This window comes from Ooceraea biroi, chromosome 3 (assembly GCF_003672135.1).
Source record: "Ooceraea biroi isolate clonal line C1 chromosome 3, Obir_v5.4, whole genome shotgun sequence".
NCBI lineage: Eukaryota > Metazoa > Arthropoda > Insecta > Hymenoptera > Formicidae > Ooceraea > Ooceraea biroi.
In genome coordinates, this window is record NC_039508.1 from 14356016 (window position 1) to 14378114 (window position 22099).

A 22099-nucleotide genomic window follows, 5' to 3' on the forward strand; every position below is an offset into this window, starting at 1 on the left:
GTATTAACGGTACCGGTAATACTATTCGTACTACGTGCTTGTGCTCCACGTGCTCGATGCGTGTGCATAAGATGCTGTTAACATAGTATCGCGTTCATACGGTCGTACATAAGTCGCACTAACAGTTCCTTACTATCGATGATGTTAAATGTATCCAGAGTGCTTTGCTTTGCTTTCGGGCGATATCATTGCGAACGTGCACGTTTACTCGGCACACGGTATCGCCGATCCGCTATACCGGATGTTTTACCGTGACGGATGTCGGGCCTGAAGAAAGGTCGACTCGCGTCACGGATGTATCATTCTCCGTTTGCGGTCGCCGAAGGGATACCGTAAAGTGTCTTTGAAATTTCGCGATTGCACGAATGTATCTTGCGTTAAAAAGAAATGCGAGATTTATCGAGAGAAAAACGAAAAAGCAGCGTAAGCCGGGAAAGTACAAGATAAATTAAACGACCGAATTAAACTCCGCAGAGGCGCAAAGGAAAACCGATCGCCGATGCATTTCGAGATATCGTACGGATGAAAATAGGCCACCGTTATCTCAACGTTAACGTCATTAGTAGCCGAGTGCAGTGTACTTAGCGACGCAGATACTTTCCCATTAGCGTTGCGACAGCGTCGTCCACTCTGTGTATGCAAGTGCATTCGCGATCAATTCGGACGGATAATCGGCAAAGATCGTCACGTGCATGCGACGCATATTCGTAATACTCGGCTGCTGACCAAATTGCTCGCCGAAACGGAGCGGGCGACGTCGCCGACAGGCGCCGTTTCGTGACGCACATGGGGAGAATTTAATGCGTATCATTATTGTAGCGTTTGATTGGCGACGACCCGTATAATATATCCGTGACCTCTCCGTAACACGCGGACGATTCGCTTTGTCGATGACTCCGTTTCACCGGCGCTTTCGATTCACTCGTGCCGCAAGTGCGCAAGTTTGCATTATTTATGGAAGCAAGCACCGCGGGAACTCTCGCGGAGATCCGTCTTTTTTTTCTTCCTCTTTTCTTTATTTTAATTTTTGTGGAATAGCTCGGGTACAGTATATTTATTCAAATCGCCAGCGACACCACCGCCTGATCGAGAAATAAATGGAGAGTGCCGACTCGATAGCGATTCGTAAATATTCATATCGCCTATAAGTAGGTGAAATTCTAGCAAGATTATTATTTTGGTGTTTTCACTTTTACGCGATTTTATTTGTCGTTTTGGCTGGGGAAGTACTTTCTCCATTAGTTATTGTGTTTTGCCGATTTTTTCTGGCTCATTATTATTCTTCAATCAACTATCATTCCGGAGAACCAGCAAATTCCTAAACTTTAATGGTCTGTCGCGTCACTTTATACATTCCTGCTTCGTTATAAATTATTATTTAGAATTTTCACCAAATACTCAAATAGATTTTTGAAGTATGTAAGAAATATTTATCTCATAGATTAAAGTTTTCTAAATATCTGATTTATTTTCAATATTATATATTTATTTTCAATGACTTTATTGTTCTCTATTCATGACTCATTATTATTATCGGTTAAATAATCACAATTTACAGTTTTGTTATCGGTATTCGTGACTCATTACTGTTCCTCATTTAAATCTTCCTCTTTTAGCCGGCTTCTTACTGCGTTTCTCACGGTTTTAGCATTCTTATCTAGTGTTCCTAATCGACGGTTTAAGCGAAACTCTTTCCTCTTTTTCATCGTCGCTTAGTGACAGCGTGCGATTTTCAGAATGCAGTCGAGTGTAAATACCGTCGTGAAAGCCGTAGCGAGCGACTGACTAAGACCAGCACTCACGCTGGCTGTCCCACTGTCGTGATTTTCCGTGGGTATAACGCAAAGAACAGAGCAAAGCGCTTAATAGATGCTTCGATCCTTTGATCTTTGCCTCGTTGATTCGGTGACCTCGTTTGAACATTGAGATCGCAGGCAGTTCATTTGGTGAACTCTCGCGAGGGAACTCGGCTCAAAAAGCTGCCGGTCGTTTAAAATGCACTCGGTACTCCTCTTCTCCTCGATATGCAACCAGTTTTACACAATTCCACACGACACTCCTCGGTGAAGGCACAAGCGATACTGCGCACCGCCAATTTTACTGACCGATGATTCAGCACGCTTTTTAAGGCGTACCGATACGGTAACTACCGATAAGGCGCGCACAGCAAGGTGTGCACGTCCTTCGCTTATTCCACTGACATCGTATCTCGCAAGTAAGTTCCGCCTGATTAGCCATAAAGATAGGAATAACAGCATAGAAGCACCCGCGATCGCCGAACCGATCGCATTCCAGATTGCCGCGCGAGACGCATTTATCGCGCCGTATCGTTACGAGTTCCGTGCGAAACGGGAAAAATCCTCGACACGCCGAGGGACAACGCGCGTTATCGCGCGTCTCTCATGCGGTGTGGTCCTCGACGCTACGCGTTATCACGCACTATTGCGCCCATCGCAGGGCTCGCGTACTCGCTCACTACTCACTCGGCCGTTCGCTCGCTCGGAGTAGTCGCGGCCGATTTGACAGATCACCGCGCACTCGCGGGCACTCGCGCGGATCGCGCTGGTTTCGCGGATCCCCCTGGCCGCCTAACGTGGCCAACGAGCGGCATCGAGGAACGGTGAAACGACGTTCGCGAGAGAGCCCGTAAGGCACGCGCGCACTCGCTCGCTCGTGCACTCGCTCGCCCGCTCGCTCGCGCGTACTATCGCGGTACGCCTCGCGGTTTCAGCTTGACTGAGCGAGCCAGTCGCCGGTGGACTGGATGTGCACGTCGAAGCCATCGTCGAGCGGCCGTACCCCACCTCGCGCTGGCCACCACCGGATAGACGCGACGTGACGCGACGACGACGTGCGGCTCCGTTCCTCGTGGAACGAGAACCCGGATGGACGATGACGCGCCACGCGCGCGTGCCCCATGTTCCGTCCATCTGACGATCATCTCGTTCCTGACGAATGGTCTGCTGATGGACCACGTCTGCTCGGCGAAGATGAAATCAGCCACCGAAAAAGAGGACGGTCTTCGGCTTGAAAATAGAATTCTTTGGGTCGCTCACACCGGAATTAGATCGCCGAATCCGCGTTTCAACAGTTTCTTGTCTAGGAGTATGTTCTTTTAAAAAAATGAAGCTTTTTTTATCATTTTATTTAAAAATATGTACATGTATATTGCAGAGTTTGTCATAGATTTCTTTGCTCACTCGACTTTGGTTTAATTTAAATTGATTGATCATTGCACATCGAGTTTTTATAGTTCTTGGTAGATTCTGCTTCTGTCGTGCAACGTTTTGTAGCGACTTGACGTTTCGACTTGCAAAACACTGTGACGTTTTCCATTTGCTTTCTCGCCGAGATGGCCAACGAAACTTTCACTCATTGTTACTGGCGTTACGCTTCGATTCGCGATTGCGTTTCGATGCCCAAGTAGGATTTAGTCGTTGGTTTTATCAACCAACTCGGCACGTATAATGGGAATAACATTTATTATTTTCAAATACGGAAAAAAAGTAATGCTTCCTTAATTGCATAACAAATAAAAATTTCTCTGACACAGATAACGGAAATTACAAATTATCTCGCTACCGGAATTCGCTGCTTTGCATGCCCGATTCATATGGATATCGAAGTTTTGTTACAACACTTGTGGCACGTTTTCCCATAATTGTTCCATCATAGATACCATAAAGATGTTATCGAACGAAATATCGATAACGACTTCTGACTTCGTGTACGTTACCGCAGAATTTTCATCCATCAAAGAATGCCAGGTAAACCTACATTTTTCGATTGGCGGTTTTACGTGTAACGTAATATAAAACCGTCGTAATATGACGGCAATTTTCTGCAATAGTAATATAAAACCAGCAGATACTTATCGATTTTCCATGGTAACATAAGTACTTGTAAAATGTAACATTTAAACGTCACCGTTGTGGAAATACTTTTTAACGAATCATTCGTAAACGTTTTATATATAACTAATGATAAATTCGTCACGTAATATTTTGAGTGATACTTACTTTGTCGCTTTACTTTTTACAATCGTTATATCTAATCAGGGATAGCAGTTTTATCACACTATCAAACAATACTAACAAAATCCTACATTTCTTATTATCTTGCGATTATCATTTGTTATCTAGCCATTTCTATATAAAATTTACTCAGCGTTTCACTCCTTCAGTGATCGCGTCTACGCATTTTAACAATTTTCCTAATTATTGAACATGACATAATATGAAACTTTATTACGATATAATGTGATATAATTCCACGCATTTTATTATCTGTGTTGTGTCTGTTGCGAAATCAGTAACGTAATAAGATTTAGTGAAATTTCCGCTGAATATATTTTCGAATCGAGTTCTTCCTTGTATAACTCAAAGAAGCGGCAGAACAACATTCATTCTCTCCTGCTTGTTATGTTACAAACAGTCCTGACGCACGTTGTCCTTGTTGAAACAAGAACGTTTTGGTAAGTGCAAAAATAGTTTATGTCACGTTCCAAGATATATTCGTGCGGCTCGCGATTTCGCTCATATCGGAGAGGCAGGAAAATACAAAATCTCAGAGAAACGCAGCATTTGCAGAAAAGACTTGCAAAGATCTGAAATTACATTCACCTTTAAAATAAAAACAGAATATGTAGGTGCATGATTTTTAACTTTTGTTTAACAATTCCTGTCACGACTTGATTTTGAGTGACTTGGAATTTTATTATTGTTTAATTTACACGTATGTAGCTTCTGATAAAGATACCCAACTGTATATTGTCATTTTCTGTGAATTCCAGTTTCCGAGAAGCTTACTTAAAATATCGAGGTTTTTGTATATACAAACCAAATCTTGTCTCACACAAGTGACTCACTCACGTGACATTTTAGACGAGTAAAATAACATGACCAAAATTAACCAAGACAAAATTGACCAAGATTAAAAACGGTCAAGATTAAAATCATTTTTCCTCATCAGAGCTGCGGAAATCATAGACTGCCCGTCTCGTCATGATGAAAATCGATACTTTCAGTCTTGATCCCTTTCCATCGATCGGGTGCAGAGTTCTTGGACGCAGTGTCGCGCGGTCGTCGCTTTATATAACGAGTACCGATTAGCTCGTACCAGGCGGAGACGGTCTGTCATTGCACGAGAGAGATGGAGACGGAGAGCAAGGGAGGGACAGAGACGAGAGGTGATATCGGGGATATTCCGGAAAACGGCGGGACAAAGACGGTAGACGTGTATCGGAGTATGGGTGCGCAAAGAAAGAGCGAGAGAGGTCGGACGAAGGTGAGGAGAGGCCGAGGAACGAAAGAGATCGGCGTTCGACTTTCGCTTTAGACCGGAGGTGTTCAACTTGACGAGAGAACACGGTCTCGCATCGCGTTGGTCGCCGGCGCGACCAACAGGATATAGCCGTGTCTGAATTGCACTTATGCTCGGATAACCTGCTCGAGAGGCTAATATACACCGCGTCGGAACGGTAACGAGGGGTTTTTAAATGTACATCGAGACGCGAGCCGGTGCATCCATTACTGCGAAGAAGCTAGAAGGGTCTGGATTTACGCTGGAACGCATAAAATGGGTTCTTCTTCATGAACGTCCTACCCTCCCGGTCCCTTCTCCGTCCCCTCTCCTCCCTTGACGTTTATTACATTTTATTCATTAATATACACACCGTTAATTGAACGCCGAATTAATTATTAATAGCTTTCGATAATTAAATTGTTCGCTATTTGTATTAATACGAATCAATATCGTCGGTTTTCTTATTTTCAGCCAATTGCAAATTATCTGTCGATATGGTATCTGATATGCGTTCCTCAACGTCATTCCTCTTCCGCTTTGATTTTCGCGGATGTTCATCAGGCGCGATCATGCACGTCCCGAAATCGTTCTACGTCCGGCATGGATATTCGTTATCGGAGATACCGCAGAGTCGGGGGACCCATGCAACGCAACTGACACAACAATGTATGCAGGATTAATTGAACGACGCGCACTAAATTATGGCAAACAAGTCATTGCCATAAATTGAGATGCGTCGGGATAAGGAGGTAATTTCTCGAGTTTAATGATCGTAAATTTGCGGGTTTTCTCGCCGGCGCGAGCTGGCTGCTCGAAATCAGTATTTAGAACCATGGCACGGGAAACTACTCTCACCGAAGCAATCTCTCCCTCACCGTCGATCCCGCACACCATGGACTCGAGATAGCGGTTTAATACGATCACTTAACTGGTCCAGCGGCAAAGTTTTCATCTTCTCATGCCCGCACGGTCATGATGAACATAAATATCGTGCGTTATAATTTCACGTTTTAATCTGGCGCAAACGACGAGCACAGATTTTACTCTGTGCATCAACGTGTATATCTTTATGCGACTTTTCTAGTGCATATCCTTTAACTCGACTACGAGAAACCGAGACGGAAAAACCGACTCGTTATATATGAAATTAATTTTTCATGAAGTCTACGTGCCTCATTGTTGTCTATTACAATGTGAAAATTCGAAAATTTCCCAGAATGCCAAACAGTCCGTGAAATAAATAATTAATTGCCACGATTTGATATCATTAAAAAGTAGCAACTAGATGTGTGATTCACGTGCTCGATTGTTTATGCTTGAAATAGTGTTTCACGTTGCATTCGATCTTCGTTCGCGCATGCGGTGCGTGCAAATTACGGAAATGAGGTGGTATTAGTCAAACCACGAATGAGATTCAATATTCATTCGCCGACACCGCAGTATATAGATAATCAATTTCCACTGTGGTGTGTACGATCAAATAAACGTAGGAAGTTCAAGTGCCGGCATAGATAGATGGAAATCGAGGTCGACTGCCGTTGTGTACATAAGCGTAAAGCAGAAACACAAGCATCACACGGCCGACCGGAAGAATTTGTCAGATTGGAAGACAGAAGAGAAGACCTAGACTGACGCAAAACTGGAAAAGCTGACGTCGAATCAAAGTGGCCGCTTTATCACTGGACAAGAGCATCGCGTTCTATCTCACGTTCACACGCACGCTCGTCCGACTGGTGAAAGTTATGTACGATAACGCACATTTCTTTCCGCCTTTTTTGTGCATTAATTTCGTTCCGCGGTTCAATCGACCACATCCGCAGCGGAATATCAGACGGCGGTTTATTCATTTTTATTTTACAAGATCTCTCGTGCAAAGTAAGTTATCTACTTTCTTCTAATGCGCTGCCTGTTTATGGCTTGTAAAAGTGTTTCCAGCGTAGTAAATAAGCGGGTCTTCGGATTTTCTTGTTCTTCGCGTACCTCACGTCGACATCAATTATAGCAGTAAGTATATAATTATTCCCGGAGTATCGATTCCCAAAGACTCTGTGCTCGTTGCCTTTGCATTCTTACGTCGATGTGAAAATATTCTCAAGCTGGCTCCAAGTCAACGACGGTTTTAGCTCTTTCCAGCCGGCCGCTCGGCATTTTCTCTTTTGATATTGAAATAGACCACTCGCCGCTGTTGTGCACGCATCGGTACCCGCCGAAACGCTTAAGCAATAATCGCTTAAATTATGTGGCAAAACGTGAGGTTTATTATAAGTGAAAAAAATTATGATTTTCTTGTATGTAATTGGTGTGTACGTATTACAATAAAGTAACGTGAAAATTTCAAACGCTAAGCAGCAAACGCAGCATGGAGCTACGAGTGCTGGACGACGGGAGAATGGCTTCTACGGCGGATAAAGCTTTTTTCACGAACGTTTTTACGCGATCCACTTAGCCCGTGGACTATGGAACGTATTCAGATGCTGCGCCTGCAATCAACACGTTAACGGACAGATTATGCACGGCCTATCCACGCGAGTGCACGCTCCGGTGTATCCGGTCGTACAGGTAAGACAGTTCTACTTCGAAACAATTAAAGACGACGAACGCGTACAGGTGTGCGTACACGTAACGAGACGAGAAGCCGTAAGATCTTAGCTGCGCGATTCTCCACTATTGTTCTTGGCGGATTACGAGTGGTATCGCTATCGCTTTTTCAGGAAGAGGATTGTCTCACTTTCTGCTCTATTATGCACTTCCTACCGGCACAATAGTGATTACGATGAACCCACGCGCGTGCGTATGTATACGTGTGTGTGTGGAGTTCCCATGGCGCTTAATATGCCTTTTATTTTAGTACGCTCGGAAATTCTTTAAATATGCATATAACGTCGTTTATGAAATGTATTAAACACGGTGCGTCACGATCGAATTACACGGCGCGGTTAAAAGGTTGCAGTCTTTAATATAATTTTATGGCGGAATGCTAAATAAGCTTTTACGTTGTCAAGTAAAAATTTCAAACCTTGACATGGATACGCGAATCTTGCCAAGACAATTTCACCGAAAATTAAATTGGTGAACTTTAATTCTGCAATTAAAGACAATTAATCGAAATGCAATTACATATATTTCTAATAAATAATGTTCGTGTCTGCCTAATGTGGAGATTTCGCGCAATTCTCGAAGATGGAGTTACTTCGATCCTGGGTAATTGTCGATTTAATCGCAGATTTTTTAATTTCTTCGATTAGCACAATGTCCGCTCTGACACACATAAAATAGTCCGGTATTTCCAGTAATTCCAGTATCCTTCAGCGCGAACCGTTTTAACGTCACTCTCGGTAACATCGTTTGTACTGCAGTTACGAGATGCGAATTTTTCGAAAGCGCGCAAGGCTATCTCAGACGCGTCGTTCCATTTGTTTTTGCCGCAACATTAAACTATACAACAATGCATATTACGGTGCATTGCCGTGCACTCGAGGGGCTCGGCGAGTGGGGAAAACGACCTTGTCTATAATAGTGCGATAGTTATGGACTGACCTAGTCTGAGCGTACCATTCACCGATGCGGTTACTTATAGTCGTGCCTTAAGGCGCGCTTATGCCAATCCTAGCCGCGAGGATCTCCGCTCGAGATTGCAGGGCAGTAATTCCGCGGACACGCATACCGGGTGTTCCACTTGTACCGTTTTATTTTTCGCCCGAGGAGCCGTCCTCGGTTGACGCAAAATGAATTTTCAACTCGACGGGAACATCGAAGCACCGGCAATTTCCGACTGATTACGTCGATCAAGATTGTAATCTCAGTGATTAAAATGACAGACACTTTCGCGAGAATTCAACAAAGATAGCGTCAACAATGTGAGCGCGCGCGTCACGTTAACAATTGATCACTAAATTGTCCGCGTGCGAATTTCCTGCCGCAAACTCATTTGCACAATTTATGAGATACGATGAAAGCTTCGATGAGGCCGATGCGTCATCGACACGTCGCTGGGAATTATTACGCGGAACGTTCAATATTATAAATAATACTTTTGTAATAGAGCACTTGCATAGCGATTCCTGGAAATAGAATTCAATATAGTAATTTCCAGCGATATATATCTCTATATAGCCTGAATATATATTAGAATACCGCAAATATGATACATTTGCTGATAAAAAAAATATCTACTTGATTGCTATCAGTTGTACTTTCACTTCACATTTCACATTCACTTGCCCGTATCTAAATGTACTCGGATATTATAGATATAAAAGTCTATACCTGTAACGAGCCCTCCAAGAACACACATTTAGAAAACACATCATACCCAACCACTAAACGACCGAAAAGCGCTAAACGCTTACACGTATTACACGGTAATGATCACGGCGAAACTTACAAACAATAGCAACTTCGCGAAGCAAAATTGCAGACCATTATCTTATCTCTTGTATCATTATATGATAGTGTACGCATAAAAGCAAGATGCCGTGCCAACCGCGAATCTTTCACCGATTATTTATACGAACTCAGCCGGTCATCGGAACTTGAAGTTAATCAGTTAGTCACATTTATATATAGAATTGACGATATATCTTATCATTAACACCGAAGAAAAATTTCTTTCGATATAAATTATAAAAAAATAAAAAAGAAAATTTTAATTTTAATATAATTCAAACGTGGAAGTTATTACGTGTCTATTATACTTTGAACGTGTTCTTAACGTTTAGTTTTTAGCGTCACCCAGCACTTTGTATCGCAGCTGATAGCGATGAGCAAAACATTCTCAATTAACGCCCACCAGATTGCTATTCCTCCCACCTTGTGACGTAATCCGAGGTATTATCGAGCGAAGATTCCGGAATATTACTTTGCCCAAAACGAAATCGCGTGCCTTCGTCTCTTTTATTTCTTCATCAATCGAACAACGTAGGTAATCAGCAGTAGATCTTCGTGTAAAACACGCACTATACATGCGTACCGTCGTATCGACTCCAAGGCGTGTGGCAGTCACATGGGGTGTATATTCTCGTCAGACCCATAAACTCCAAGGCGATCGATATTGCAAACGTGCCCGGCTCCCACTAAGAGCCTCGGTCCTTTAATTCGTAGAACGTGAACGTAAACTGCTGCATGGGGGTGAAAAAAAAGATGATACCAGCGCGATACAGCGCGACGAATATTGGTGACGAGTATCGGCGATAAATTCTCTGGCCGCGAGACGCGCGCGTTCTATTTCACGGGCCAGAGCTGGAAAACAGCATCGCCGTTGAATATTCCGCGTGCCGCCAGCAGCCAGTCACGGGCGATACACCGGCCTGATTTATTTTCGCGAATTTCTCGTGCCCGGTTCAGAATTTCCGTGATCCGCCGTAACTGTGTCGCTCGCGAAATAGACACGTTACGCTTTGTCAAACCGTTCGGGCGAAATAAACGACAATGCATATCTTCGTCGTCGTCAAACGGGCGTGAGTCATTTCGATCGAAATTAGCGAACGTGACGAAATAACATGCGAGACTGCTGCGTCGCTATTAAGTAGGGCTGTTGCCCGATGCCATCGCCATCGCCATCACCACCACCACTGCCACCGCCATCACAACCACCATCAGAAGTAATGGTGAATGATTCAGAAGGGTGGAATCGTGCGTGGGGTCGACGAAACAAACAGCAGAAAATCAATAGCAGTAACCGAAACAATGTTGGCTGCAGAACCGCTGTATGCTCCGACTGCATTAATTTGTGTTTGTCGTTGTTATTTCTGCTGAAAAAATTGATAGCAAATCAAGTGATTGTTATACTCAGCTTCTTATCGAATAAAGCTTTCTCAGAAAACTTTGTAGGAGTTTATTCGAATTCGCAGATTGTGGCGACATCGGAATCATTAAGATTGCAAGATGTAATTGAGATGCGCGAACGTGCGCATCCTAGTTTAGGAAATCCAAGTCAGGTATTGACATTGGCCCTTTTTCACAATAACCCAATTATTTTATCACGCCTCGGGACTGTACTCAGGAACCGAAGAGCTGGCACAGATTCAAGTTTCACTCAGCAAATCCCACAGAAGCTCTTAGGGAATGTTTGTCGCCTAGATTTCGTTGGTCGAAACGACCACCGAGAGCTCATCGAATTATGGTTGATCTTATTTTTTTCTGTCCGATACTTTCACTGGCCGTGAAAAAAATTTGGTCAATTTTGCATCTTTATAATACATCTCTTTACAAAGAGATCTTTCGATGTTCGTTACAATAAGGGACGCGAACATTCGTTGTGCTACGACTACGATGTTAATTGGTTGCTTCGAAGTTTGCGCGAATTAAGGATAATTCGCGGTAAATGAGCCAAGTAGCACAAGCATCTGCGGATACACGGGCAATTTGGCAATACGACGACAGCGAGGTCTTGTGACCATCCGTGGTACACGCTCGACCCACGTAGAAGCTCGCCTTGATCGCCTCGACCGTTCCCCTAATGCTAAGTTTACCCACGTGCGCGTAAGAACGTAGGCAGAAATATGTCGTTAAACCATAATGTAATCCACCTCGAGCTACGAGACGCGCATTCGCGTAATGAGAGAGCTCACGGCAGAAATGCATAATCAACATGACGGTCTGTCTTTTTAATCGAGCAGGATATGAGCGGTTTCTCGTGGAAACTCGTAGAAAGTACGACTATCTCCTTGCAAGACGCCCACGCATGTACAAATTGAAAGTTTCAATGAGCGGTTCGCGCAAAAATCTACAGTACGACAGTTGCAGCATTTTCATTAGTTGCATTTGCCGTGAACAACACTTTGTAGAATTTCTTGGGGAAGTTACGCTGCTCTTTTAAAAACTAGAAACTAGGATAAATTTAACATACTTGTGTAAATGTCGGCTGAAAAATTGTGCATGGAGGTCACAACGCCTGATGAGAAGCTAAGACGCTTTGAGGCAAAAAGAGTCAGCTTCGATCAGTCATTATGATCTCGGTGAAAAAGTAATGTAGCGTTTGAAAGATGCAAGATTGTCATTTATGAAATAAGGTCACTGTGTTACATACGCGCCGTATGATTGCAACATGTGCACGTGGTGCACGTTTACGTCAGTTTATCCATGGCTGCACGATCTTTCGCCGATTTAGCACTTTACGTTTCAACCGCAAGGTCGCACCACCATTCACAATGCTTGATACGTTACGGTGCGAATCCGCAGCTCCAGCACGATGCACTTTCGCAGAGTGCTACTGCTGCGTGGGCGACGCGAGTGCACTCAGCTTGAACGGCATTTATAATATATTTTCATGGATTTCTTCGTAATGAGCTGACGCGCGATTAACGTCGAGCTATAGTTCACGGATGATAGTGTTGCACAAATTGTTTAACAAGCACCAATAATCAAAATAAGCAATAACAGAAACGAGAGCATAAAAATAGATACATCAAAAATTAAGAGAGATTTATGTTAAATGCCACAGACCAAAATATTTATGTTATTTTCCAAGATAAAAATGTTAATTTAATTATTTTAAAAATTAATTAATTACTTTCCAGGCTTGACAGAGGTGAACATATGGATATAGCTACCTGGTGATCACTATCGCCCTCAGAAGCCGGGATAACTTTTAATCGCGACACCCACGTCCACCGCCGTATGGAAGGGACTCTGACGCATACAGTCGTCACACTCGCTATGCACTCGCCACGCACTCGCGTACACGACAGAACTCGAGCTATGACACGGCACCGCGCGCGGTGCACGACCGTGTGACCGGCGTGCGTACGCAAATACGTTCGCGCGTGTGTTCCGCAGCCGTGCATACGCACGATAGACCGGCGTACAGCAACGCTCGCACGACACACCAGCAATTAGGACCGAAACGCGGATTTTCGTTCTGGCTCGTTCTCGCGCAGAGAGACTGACGACGAAGCGAACACAGGACGAGGAAGAGGAACGCGAGGGAAGAACGGAGGCGCGTCGCGACGCCGTTTTTCCGCGGCGCAGCCTCAATGGAGAAAGAACGCGACGTGAATCGTTAGAGGAGGAACACTGGCAGCATCACGGTACAAAGGGAACGCGAGAAGGCGTCGGGACGACCCGCGTCCGCCGAGTCTGCGCCGTCACGCGACGACGTCCCTTTGTCCCCACGAATCTCTCACCTAGCTTCTCTCTCCGTCCCCCTTGGCCGTCTACCCCATGCACGACGCTCGCGTCTCTTTCCTGCCTGCGTCGCGACGCCGGCGTCCGCCGACGTCCGACTCCCGGCTGCCGCTTTCCGTACGGAGAGCTACGCCTTTTGCTCCCGCACTCGCGACATCCCGATGAGAACGCTGACGACGACCTCCTCCCTTTTGCCGTCCGTCCGTCAAGCGCGACGTCGCGCCGGAAAAGCTCTCGAGCGCATTAATTGCCGGCTAAACGATCGTACATTCGAAGCGGAGCGCAGAACCAGCCGTGAACCGAGCTCACCGAGCATAAAAACGAGGGTCGGAAAAAAGGCACGTTGGAAGTCGGTGAACTCCGATTTCGACGCGAGAAGACAGGGACGCGGAAATCACGATGGAATCGCGACGATCCACGCGATGCTTTCTCGTATTTACGACGTCAACGTTTCATCGAGATTGCATATCGGCTCTATGTAAAAGCACGTTCGCCCGTATCTCGAAATGCGATTCTGCAGTCACGTAACCTACGTATCCGCAATGTTAATCGTATTAAAAATTATGCTAACAAAGCGACCAGGCAGGTATTAATAAAATAGGTGAAAGCGCCAAAGGGCATGGCGATAAAATGAAACTGTAGCTTTTGTATCGCGTATAATAATTTATCCCTTACTCTTACTTACTCTAACTCTGTTTCGTGCTTTACAGCGCAAGATGAATTTGGGGACGACGCTGGACTGCATTATTCCTACGATAAAAAGAAAGACACCGGCAACCCTCGGTACTCGCGTGACCAAAGGCATTAAAGCACTCGCGTAATTACACGTAGCTGCGGAGAGGACACTCCACCCTTCTCACGACCTTTTCCTCCCTCGTCCGTTTCAACCCTGTGCAATCCTCCAAATCCAACAGCCACCGCGTCGTTTCTAGTGCAACTACGGTAATGTCAGGCCACGTCGAATAAAAGTAAATGAATCGTTAGCTGTTACTGCTGCTGTTGCTGCTGCAAAGATGAACGCAAAGGATTGCAAAATCCTTCTCGCCAACGAGACGAGAAAGATATGGCATGGATATTAAAAGAACCACCACTCATTCGGTGACTAATAATAAATAATAAAACTGTCGCATTTACTCGTTCAGACTACACGATCTGGTTATTATTAAATCTTTTTTCTCCAGAGTCACGATGCTGTTGTCAGCGAGGCCGATCACACAGGGCGGTATTGATTTTACGATATGTCAATGAAACTGCAAGAATGTTCCACACGCTCTATTCAGCAACTCTCTGCCACCGCACGTATCTACCGCAGATACGAATCTTTCGACGCTTCAGTTCTGCGCGAGCTGTGCAAACGGTACGCGTGTGCACGACCAGCGTGTGGTGTGCACAATACACCAGCACGATGCAACAATAAACCACCCACCGAGACGTAACACGACGGCAACAGCCGACAGGGAGACCTGATGATTTATCACACCTGTCTCTAGGTTTCGTGTCCCGCCGCTATTCCCGCCGATCATGTCAATATCTCGCGAGTTTGATGCGAACTATGAGAGTGTTCGATAATAGGTACGATTGATGTGGTTCCTCGTGCAGACCTATTATATTGAAAATATCGCCATATTGATCACTAGCAAGCAAAACAAAATAAACTTTCTGGCAAATTGCCCTTCTCAGAGATACAAATTTTCAGAGATAAAAATACAACAAAATTAGAAAATATTATTTCTCTGTTAATTTATCAGATAGTTTGCTTAGAGTCCTCTTCAAGGAGTACTTATCAAATATTAGATGCCAAAACATTGAATACACTTTTCATAAAGGACAAATTACTATTTAGTTTTTGACGAGAATATTACCGTATGTATCGCACGCACCACACACGATTTTGTGCGTCACATGTTGATTGCGTTACGCACAGTCGGAGAGAGATACATGTCCTTATAAGTGCTTATCAACCGGTACTCGAAGCGCCTGCTACCGTACTCGGTTAGAAATGGCTAAGTGCCCCAGATTCGCACGCCAAACGCGAATATCCATCCTATGCTATCCAACTGAGCCAAAATACTTCCAATCAGTAATCGATAGTAGCTACTCCGGCGCAATATTTCGGCCAGTCGGCAAACGACCGGCTTTGATGCTGCGATCCATTTAATCCTCGCATGTATCTATAACCAGACTAAACCTTATCCGCAAAATAAGATTTTGTCATTTGTATCTCTGAAGAGCAATTCGCCAAAAAGGTCGTTTGCTTTTACTGCTCTCGGGAACCACCCAGCAATATTCTTTAGAAAATAAAATGGCAGGATCAAGAATAGGATTCTGCAGAGAATATCGCCATGTGTTTCAATCATGTTTTTCGTTAAGCATTGGTCTGGTACTATCGCCTTGTGGCACGAACTTTAGAAGTAGAGATAAAAATTTTAATTATAAAATGCTTATTAAATATTTTATCATGTACAGCAAGAGCCAGCAGCAAAATCCGTTATACACTGTTTCACCTCCGCATATAAATGTAAAGAAGAATATTAAAGATGTCAAATAAAGGAAAAGATATTTTCACGTTATCTTATGTAAGCTTATAAATCAAAAGTATCTAACTGGCTGTTGCATATTATAGATAAAATATTGAGTAGCTATATGCAAATATATGTATGTTTGTATTGTATAACGGAATAACTGTAATAACTGTATAATGCAATACATATTTCTCCAGGGCGTCTCAGGATCTAGCGTTAGCAGTCTAATATATTATACAGATGTCTGTGATTTAGCCAGAGAGAGAGAGAGAGAGCTGGAGGGCCGAGGCAGCGAAAATCGTGCCCTATTTCCATATTTAAATCACCGTTCATCTTAGAGACATGGCTCCAGAACATTGTAGTCGCGCAGCAACCGAGAAATCATATGAAGCAGTGCGTTCTATCGGTTGGCAGGTCTGTTATTTCCCGTTTTCCACGCGCAGCAACATTATACGACAATAACTGTAGCACGCGGATGCTACGTGAACGCAGCGACGACACGTAGAAATTTTCCGCGTGTCAAACAGCGTTACGAAGGCTCGTACAATTCGCACCTTTTAGTCCTTCACGCATCGTTACTCGCAGACCACGTGTGCCCACTTCCGTTTATCGACCTTTCGGGAAAGAGACACGGCATTTCGATCGGCACGCGTGCTTTATCTATCAAACGTGGGCGTGATACACGGTATGGGGGAAAGAACGCACATGCCGCTCCTTGCAGGCACAAAGAGCCCTAGGAGAGTTTAAAAGTAGTCATGGAAGCTTTCGATTTAGACTCTAGTCCGTGTGGTCTGCCGGCTAACTATAGAAGCGCATAAGTGGATCATTTACGGAGTCCATAGAGAGTCCATAAGAGCCTCCGATCTCCGAACGACATCCGATCCAATTTGCCGGACGTAAACTATATCGAATTTGTGCGACAAAATCAAGGCAGACCTCTCTTCAGTTCGTTCACGTTCGTGACTTGTTTCGTTTCTACGTCATCTTTTTTCTTTTTTGTGCAGCCCATTGAGCGCCACTGGAAAGCTACAAGGCGACAGTTGCACACATATGCACGCTCCGAGATGCACAATACAAACTGCCTTGCATGTACACGCGAAGATGCGGTAGTGACAGTAACGGCAGTGACGCTCCATTGCTGCGACCAACAACCTTGGCCGAAATGCCGAACCTGTTTATCTGGTAATGCGATTTACCACGCCTACTGCTAAATAAGTACTCGCTGAGATTTTCTAATTTTCGTTAAACCGATTTCTTTTCGATCGGCTGCACTCGTGGCGAACTGAATATTGCTTGGCTTGGCAATAGTTTGTGGCAGCAGTTTGAATTTTTCAACATGAGAATTATGATAATTTCGATTCTTAATCATAAAGAACATTAGTATTATCAAAAATCAAAATATTCATCATAATTAAATTTATATTACAGAATTCAAAAAAAGAAGAATCAAGTTCGATAACAAGTTAATTTTACATTTATAAGATTTGATAGAATCATCAGGAAAGAAAAGATTTCAACACAACAATTACTTTTCAATATAGGTATATCACGAGTCATTGAAACAAAAGTTTGTTAATTAAAATTAAATATGATTTTAAGTGCGACATGAATAACGTTGTGGTTGAAGCTTTACAGAGCCCACAAATTCAGTATTTTAGTTAAACAAAGCGATACTTTGTCGCGTGCGGTAGCCAAGTGGAATTAAAGACCAAAGTCCTCTTTGCAGTGGTCCACAGAGAAATAAACTATTTTTGCCGTCTCTGGAACGACAGAGCGAGGAAGCAGGAGAAGCACGCAGTTCTCTCACCAGGCGACAACAAAAGCATTTGCACTCTCACTCTCTTTCTCTATTCTGCGCGTTATGCGTTACGTTAATGACTAGCGATTTCGCAATCGTCGATGTTAATCGGCGTCAATTAGTTACGCTAGGGACGCGGCTAATCGTTTCATAAGAAACTCGAAATTGAACTTTGGTATCGTCGTGGAAGCCTTGCCCACATCCGATAACCGATCGAGAGTTAATCGGCGCTTAAATGTTGCTCAATGAAGACAAAAAGAACGGTAAAGCAGCACTCGTAGGATGCAATCAGCGTCTGGGGACTGCGCGAAGGAGCATCGCATGACCTTAGATGCAATCTTAACGAATGTACGTCGAGTACGCTCTCTTAAAGCGACCAGTTCAATAATCGCACAGATTGGACGTAATTTTAAAGCACTTCCAAGTAATTAAAGCGATCGGAGGAAATCGAGCATTATCGGTATGCTCAAGTCGTCTAATCTTGTTGGTCGCTTTAGGAGAATCCGCGCCTAGAAAATACCATGAAAATGGACGTAGGGGAACGCGTTACAGTAAGTTTGAATGTGGAAGCATCGCTTTACCACGTTTGTACCAGATGTAAGGGAAGACACCCAGGACAGAATGTTGGCCATTCACGCTTCTGGGAAACATAAATCTCTTTTCGACCACGTATTACGTGTTCCCAAGCTGTGACCGTTCTTTTGCTACAGGCGAGAAAACATACGGTAGGCGTTACAGCGATCATTTGTCGAAGAATATGCAAGATCACAAAAGAAGCACTTAACCTTCAAGGACTGGAAACAGCTCTTCCTGCACAAAATCGACAAACGACGATGTTTCGATCTTCATCAACACGAAATACATCGTCATGTAGGTAATTACTTAATTCTAGGTATAATTATTTAATGTTCTGCTCTAAACGATATATATTATAATAAACGTGCTTAAATTACTCAATCATATAATTATTATCATTTATATGTGCAATTTTTTACAGAAAAGCAAACATGATGTGTCTCTCTGTAATTTTAGCCTTGATAAGAATTGACGTAAAACGACAGAAGTTGTTCAACGGTGACGTTCGAGGCAAACTGTTTGCACAGCTGACAGCTTAAGAATAAAAGACGAAAAACACAATAATGTTAGAAATCGCTTATCTAGATATTCAGCGGACTTTGTCGAGGATGCGTTGCTCTCTAACGCGCGCAAAACCTCTGAAATTCGTATAATCCTTTCGACATCGGACACAATAAATTTCTGGAAACAATGGACATACCGGATGCATCGCACGGGCGAGTGTGCGAATCTGTGTCAAATATCTCTCAACCTCCACCCGATACGAGGGCAATTATGTGCGGGATATATTTGGTGTGACCGGTCGACCTCGTCGTGTAATGTTGCAATCGAACATTCACGATCCCTTTTTACGGACGAAAACGTCGCGCAAAACATTTTTCACAAGGAATCTGTTTTTGTATGTGTACGGAAATAGCCTGTCTGGACAGACATCAGAAATAGCGGTCGACAGCGGGCAACGAATAAATCAGGCACGTCATTTGCGTTACACGTGTTTGCCCGATTAGCATTTTGCGAGTAGCAGCAATTTTGCGCACGTACATGCGATATTCACAATTGGGCGCGCGCTCGCGCGCACGCTCGCGAGATAAAGAGCTCGGATGAAAAGTTTCCGAAGTTCGGGACGGACCGGTTCTGCAACCCAGATGTATTAAATCACAAGCGTAAAGTTAGACGGCTTCAAAGCGAGATCCTAGCAGGTCAATAGGATGTTCCAAGGTCGCTGCTGCTCTGGGGAGTCCCAAAGATCTCTTTTTTAGCCGCCGCGATTACTAAGCACTTATATTTACGATGTGATTTTTCCCCTTTTAAGTCGCGCAGACTGATGTCTCTTTCTCGTCGTCGGCTAACGGCCGATCGCGATGTACAAACCATGCGAAAAAATGTAATGTAACGCTCTTTTTAGCCGTGGATATAATATCTTCTCAGAAATATAAGTGTTACATATTTTTAAATTATTAACTGAGTGATCTGAATCTAAATAGAGATAAATCAAACTAAACGTACTCATGACAGCACAACATAGCTTGTGCATATTAATTTTATAACACTATAGACAACCTTTAAAAAACAAAAACCTCTCCAAAACGTCGCTGCAATATCTGTATCGCCATCTTGACGCGACCCATTTATTATTTAGTTAATGACCTAATAAATGTAACGTAAACGCAAATGTAAAATATAAAAATAATTCGGAAATGTAAAATGAGTCGGAATCTCGAATCTCGTTCAACGAGACCTCATTGTTTTTTTAGAGCGGTATCAAATGAGCGAATTGGCGTTAGAAGGCAAACGTTACGCGTCCGTAAACTGTCAGGGCCAAGATTGATAGTAGGAAAGCGCGAGGAATTACAGCGTGGCTGATATAATTGTTAATTATTATTACAGCATACACTGTGTAACGACACGTATCACGGTTACATCCTTCCTAGAGTGAACGTCTTGTGGGAACGTCTTGCGCGTTGTGCGCGTACTCTTTTTTCAGATGAACGATACGCGCTTGCTTTACCAGGTCGTTGTGTCTACCACTCCCTACGCGTACTCTCACGACAATGCATTAGGGGAATGCTACGCTTATGAATGCACTGTACGCATTCGAGTTATCCTTATTAAGGTATGATACGGTTTTGTAATGCGGTCCGTTTCCTTCCGACGAGGGTTTATTCAACTAATAACGTTTTTAAATGAGCGCATTTTCCAGCACAACAAGTAATAAAGTTGGTGGTGGCGCGACGGCTATAATTTAATAATTATTATTTACGTACGTTGCTACTGGTACAGCTGAAAAAATTAAATTTTAAACATTGCAATTGCTATCTGCTATTTGTGTGTTTGCAGAGCGCGAGAAGAAGCGGCATAAACCGCAAGCTGGAGAATTTACGTTTCGCGCAACATTTCACGTTTGCGTTGAATAAACGCGTGTCGCATTAGCAACCAGCGATTAGCGCAGTCTCTATCTGCAATTCTATGACATGGACACGAGCGCGAAATCCTCCTCCCACGTTGCAGATTATCAATTTGTATGTGCACGCGCTTGCACGTTGATAGCGGTGGAACGAACGCGTGGAATTTTCTGTTTTACGTTTATTTTGATAACGCGCGTTATCGTCACGCTTCCATATGCGGTAGCATATTAGTTCTCTAGAAAAACATCAATAACGAACGCCAGCGAAATAAAACACACGGTTAAGCTTCACGGATGATGCATCATCGCGAATACTCATCGATTACGCGATTGTTCGCATTTTTTATAAAGCGAACGGATAGAGCGTATGAAAATCATTGGATGTCCGTTCCACCATACGGCGATTCTACAGTCCTTGGCAGATTTGGGAAAATCGGTTCTTTCTCGACGAGATGCTCAAGACAGTTCTGGGTCTCGAGTGATTAACGACTGAAACTAAGAGCTACTAAATCAAGCTTGAGGAAAGATGATAGATGATAAAACCCCATACCTCAATTAATTTCAAGAACACATTTCGATAAAATCATAGTCTTTTCTATTTAATTCGAGGGGACCGTACAACATGAAAAAAATGCCATCAATTTACGAATATCGAGACGAGCGAGAAAGTCACGAGAATAACGTCGTCAAATAAAGGGTTAATGCAACGAGGAACATATCTCGTTTCATACGTATGCGAATAGTGTGCCCTTCGCTTCGGCTATCACGTCGCTCGCTCGCTCGCTCTATGATATCCGGCAGACACGACAGAAAATTTGTACGAAAACGCGACGCGATCGCACGCTCGCCGATGCAATATCAATTTCGCGATGATTGATATTTGATGGCCTTTTCTGGAAGGCAACGCGACACGACCTGCGATTCGCGCAAGGGTGAGGGAACCATTTCCGTAACACAATTCACGGCTAGGCTCCACGGTGGACCGTGAAAATTGAGAAATAAATGACGATACGCGCACGAACTCGAAATCGCGAATAAATGGATGCCGGACGTCGGAAAGTCGACGGAAAAACGCGCGGGAAAGGAATCCGCCCTTTTTAGTTACCACTGTTGCGCTCGTCTTGCTTCTCTTTTCTGCCTTCAGAACTGTGAAGCACCAACGAAGAGTGTGTTGTGTTATCTAATAATATTTTTGACAAATTAATTTCCAACTGATACTAAATAAGAAAATAACTGAATAACTAAATAAAAACAAGTAGGAATTTCTGCGATACATATTCATGCGTAATGGAAATTTTAAATACGAAAATTTTACATAAAAAGATCTAATTGTAAAGAAAAAAAGATTTAAAAGTGAATTTAATCGAAAAA

The 22099-nt window shown here is 43.5% G+C and overlaps 1 protein-coding gene and 1 long non-coding RNA gene across 6 annotated transcripts in view; one reads left to right on the forward strand and one right to left on the reverse strand.

Annotated features, from left to right (window-relative positions):
• LOC105286804 (IQ motif and SEC7 domain-containing protein 2) overlaps positions 1-22099 on the reverse strand; it is a 38806-nt gene that overhangs the window by 15992 nt on the left and 715 nt on the right. Inside the window, exon 1 of one of the 5 annotated variants that reach the window (XM_020034127.2) lies at positions 12332-12795. The exons of 1 other annotated variant lie outside the window; for it this stretch is intronic. In XM_020034127.2, the coding sequence (XP_019889686.1) occupies positions 12332-12351 (20 nt within the window). In that variant the 5' untranslated portion in view covers positions 12352-12795. Of the gene's footprint in view, positions 1-1757; positions 2648-12331; positions 12796-12854; positions 12993-22099 lie in introns of those variants that run through there. 3 more of the 5 variants (XM_011352018.3, XM_020034126.2, XM_011352016.3) reach the window with 3 other exon arrangements.
• On the forward strand, positions 2910-16159 carry LOC105286805. The gene is made up of 3 exons (XR_003406321.1): positions 2910-7863; positions 12822-14526; positions 14610-16159. It is a non-coding gene; the product is annotated as an uncharacterized LOC105286805 (long non-coding RNA).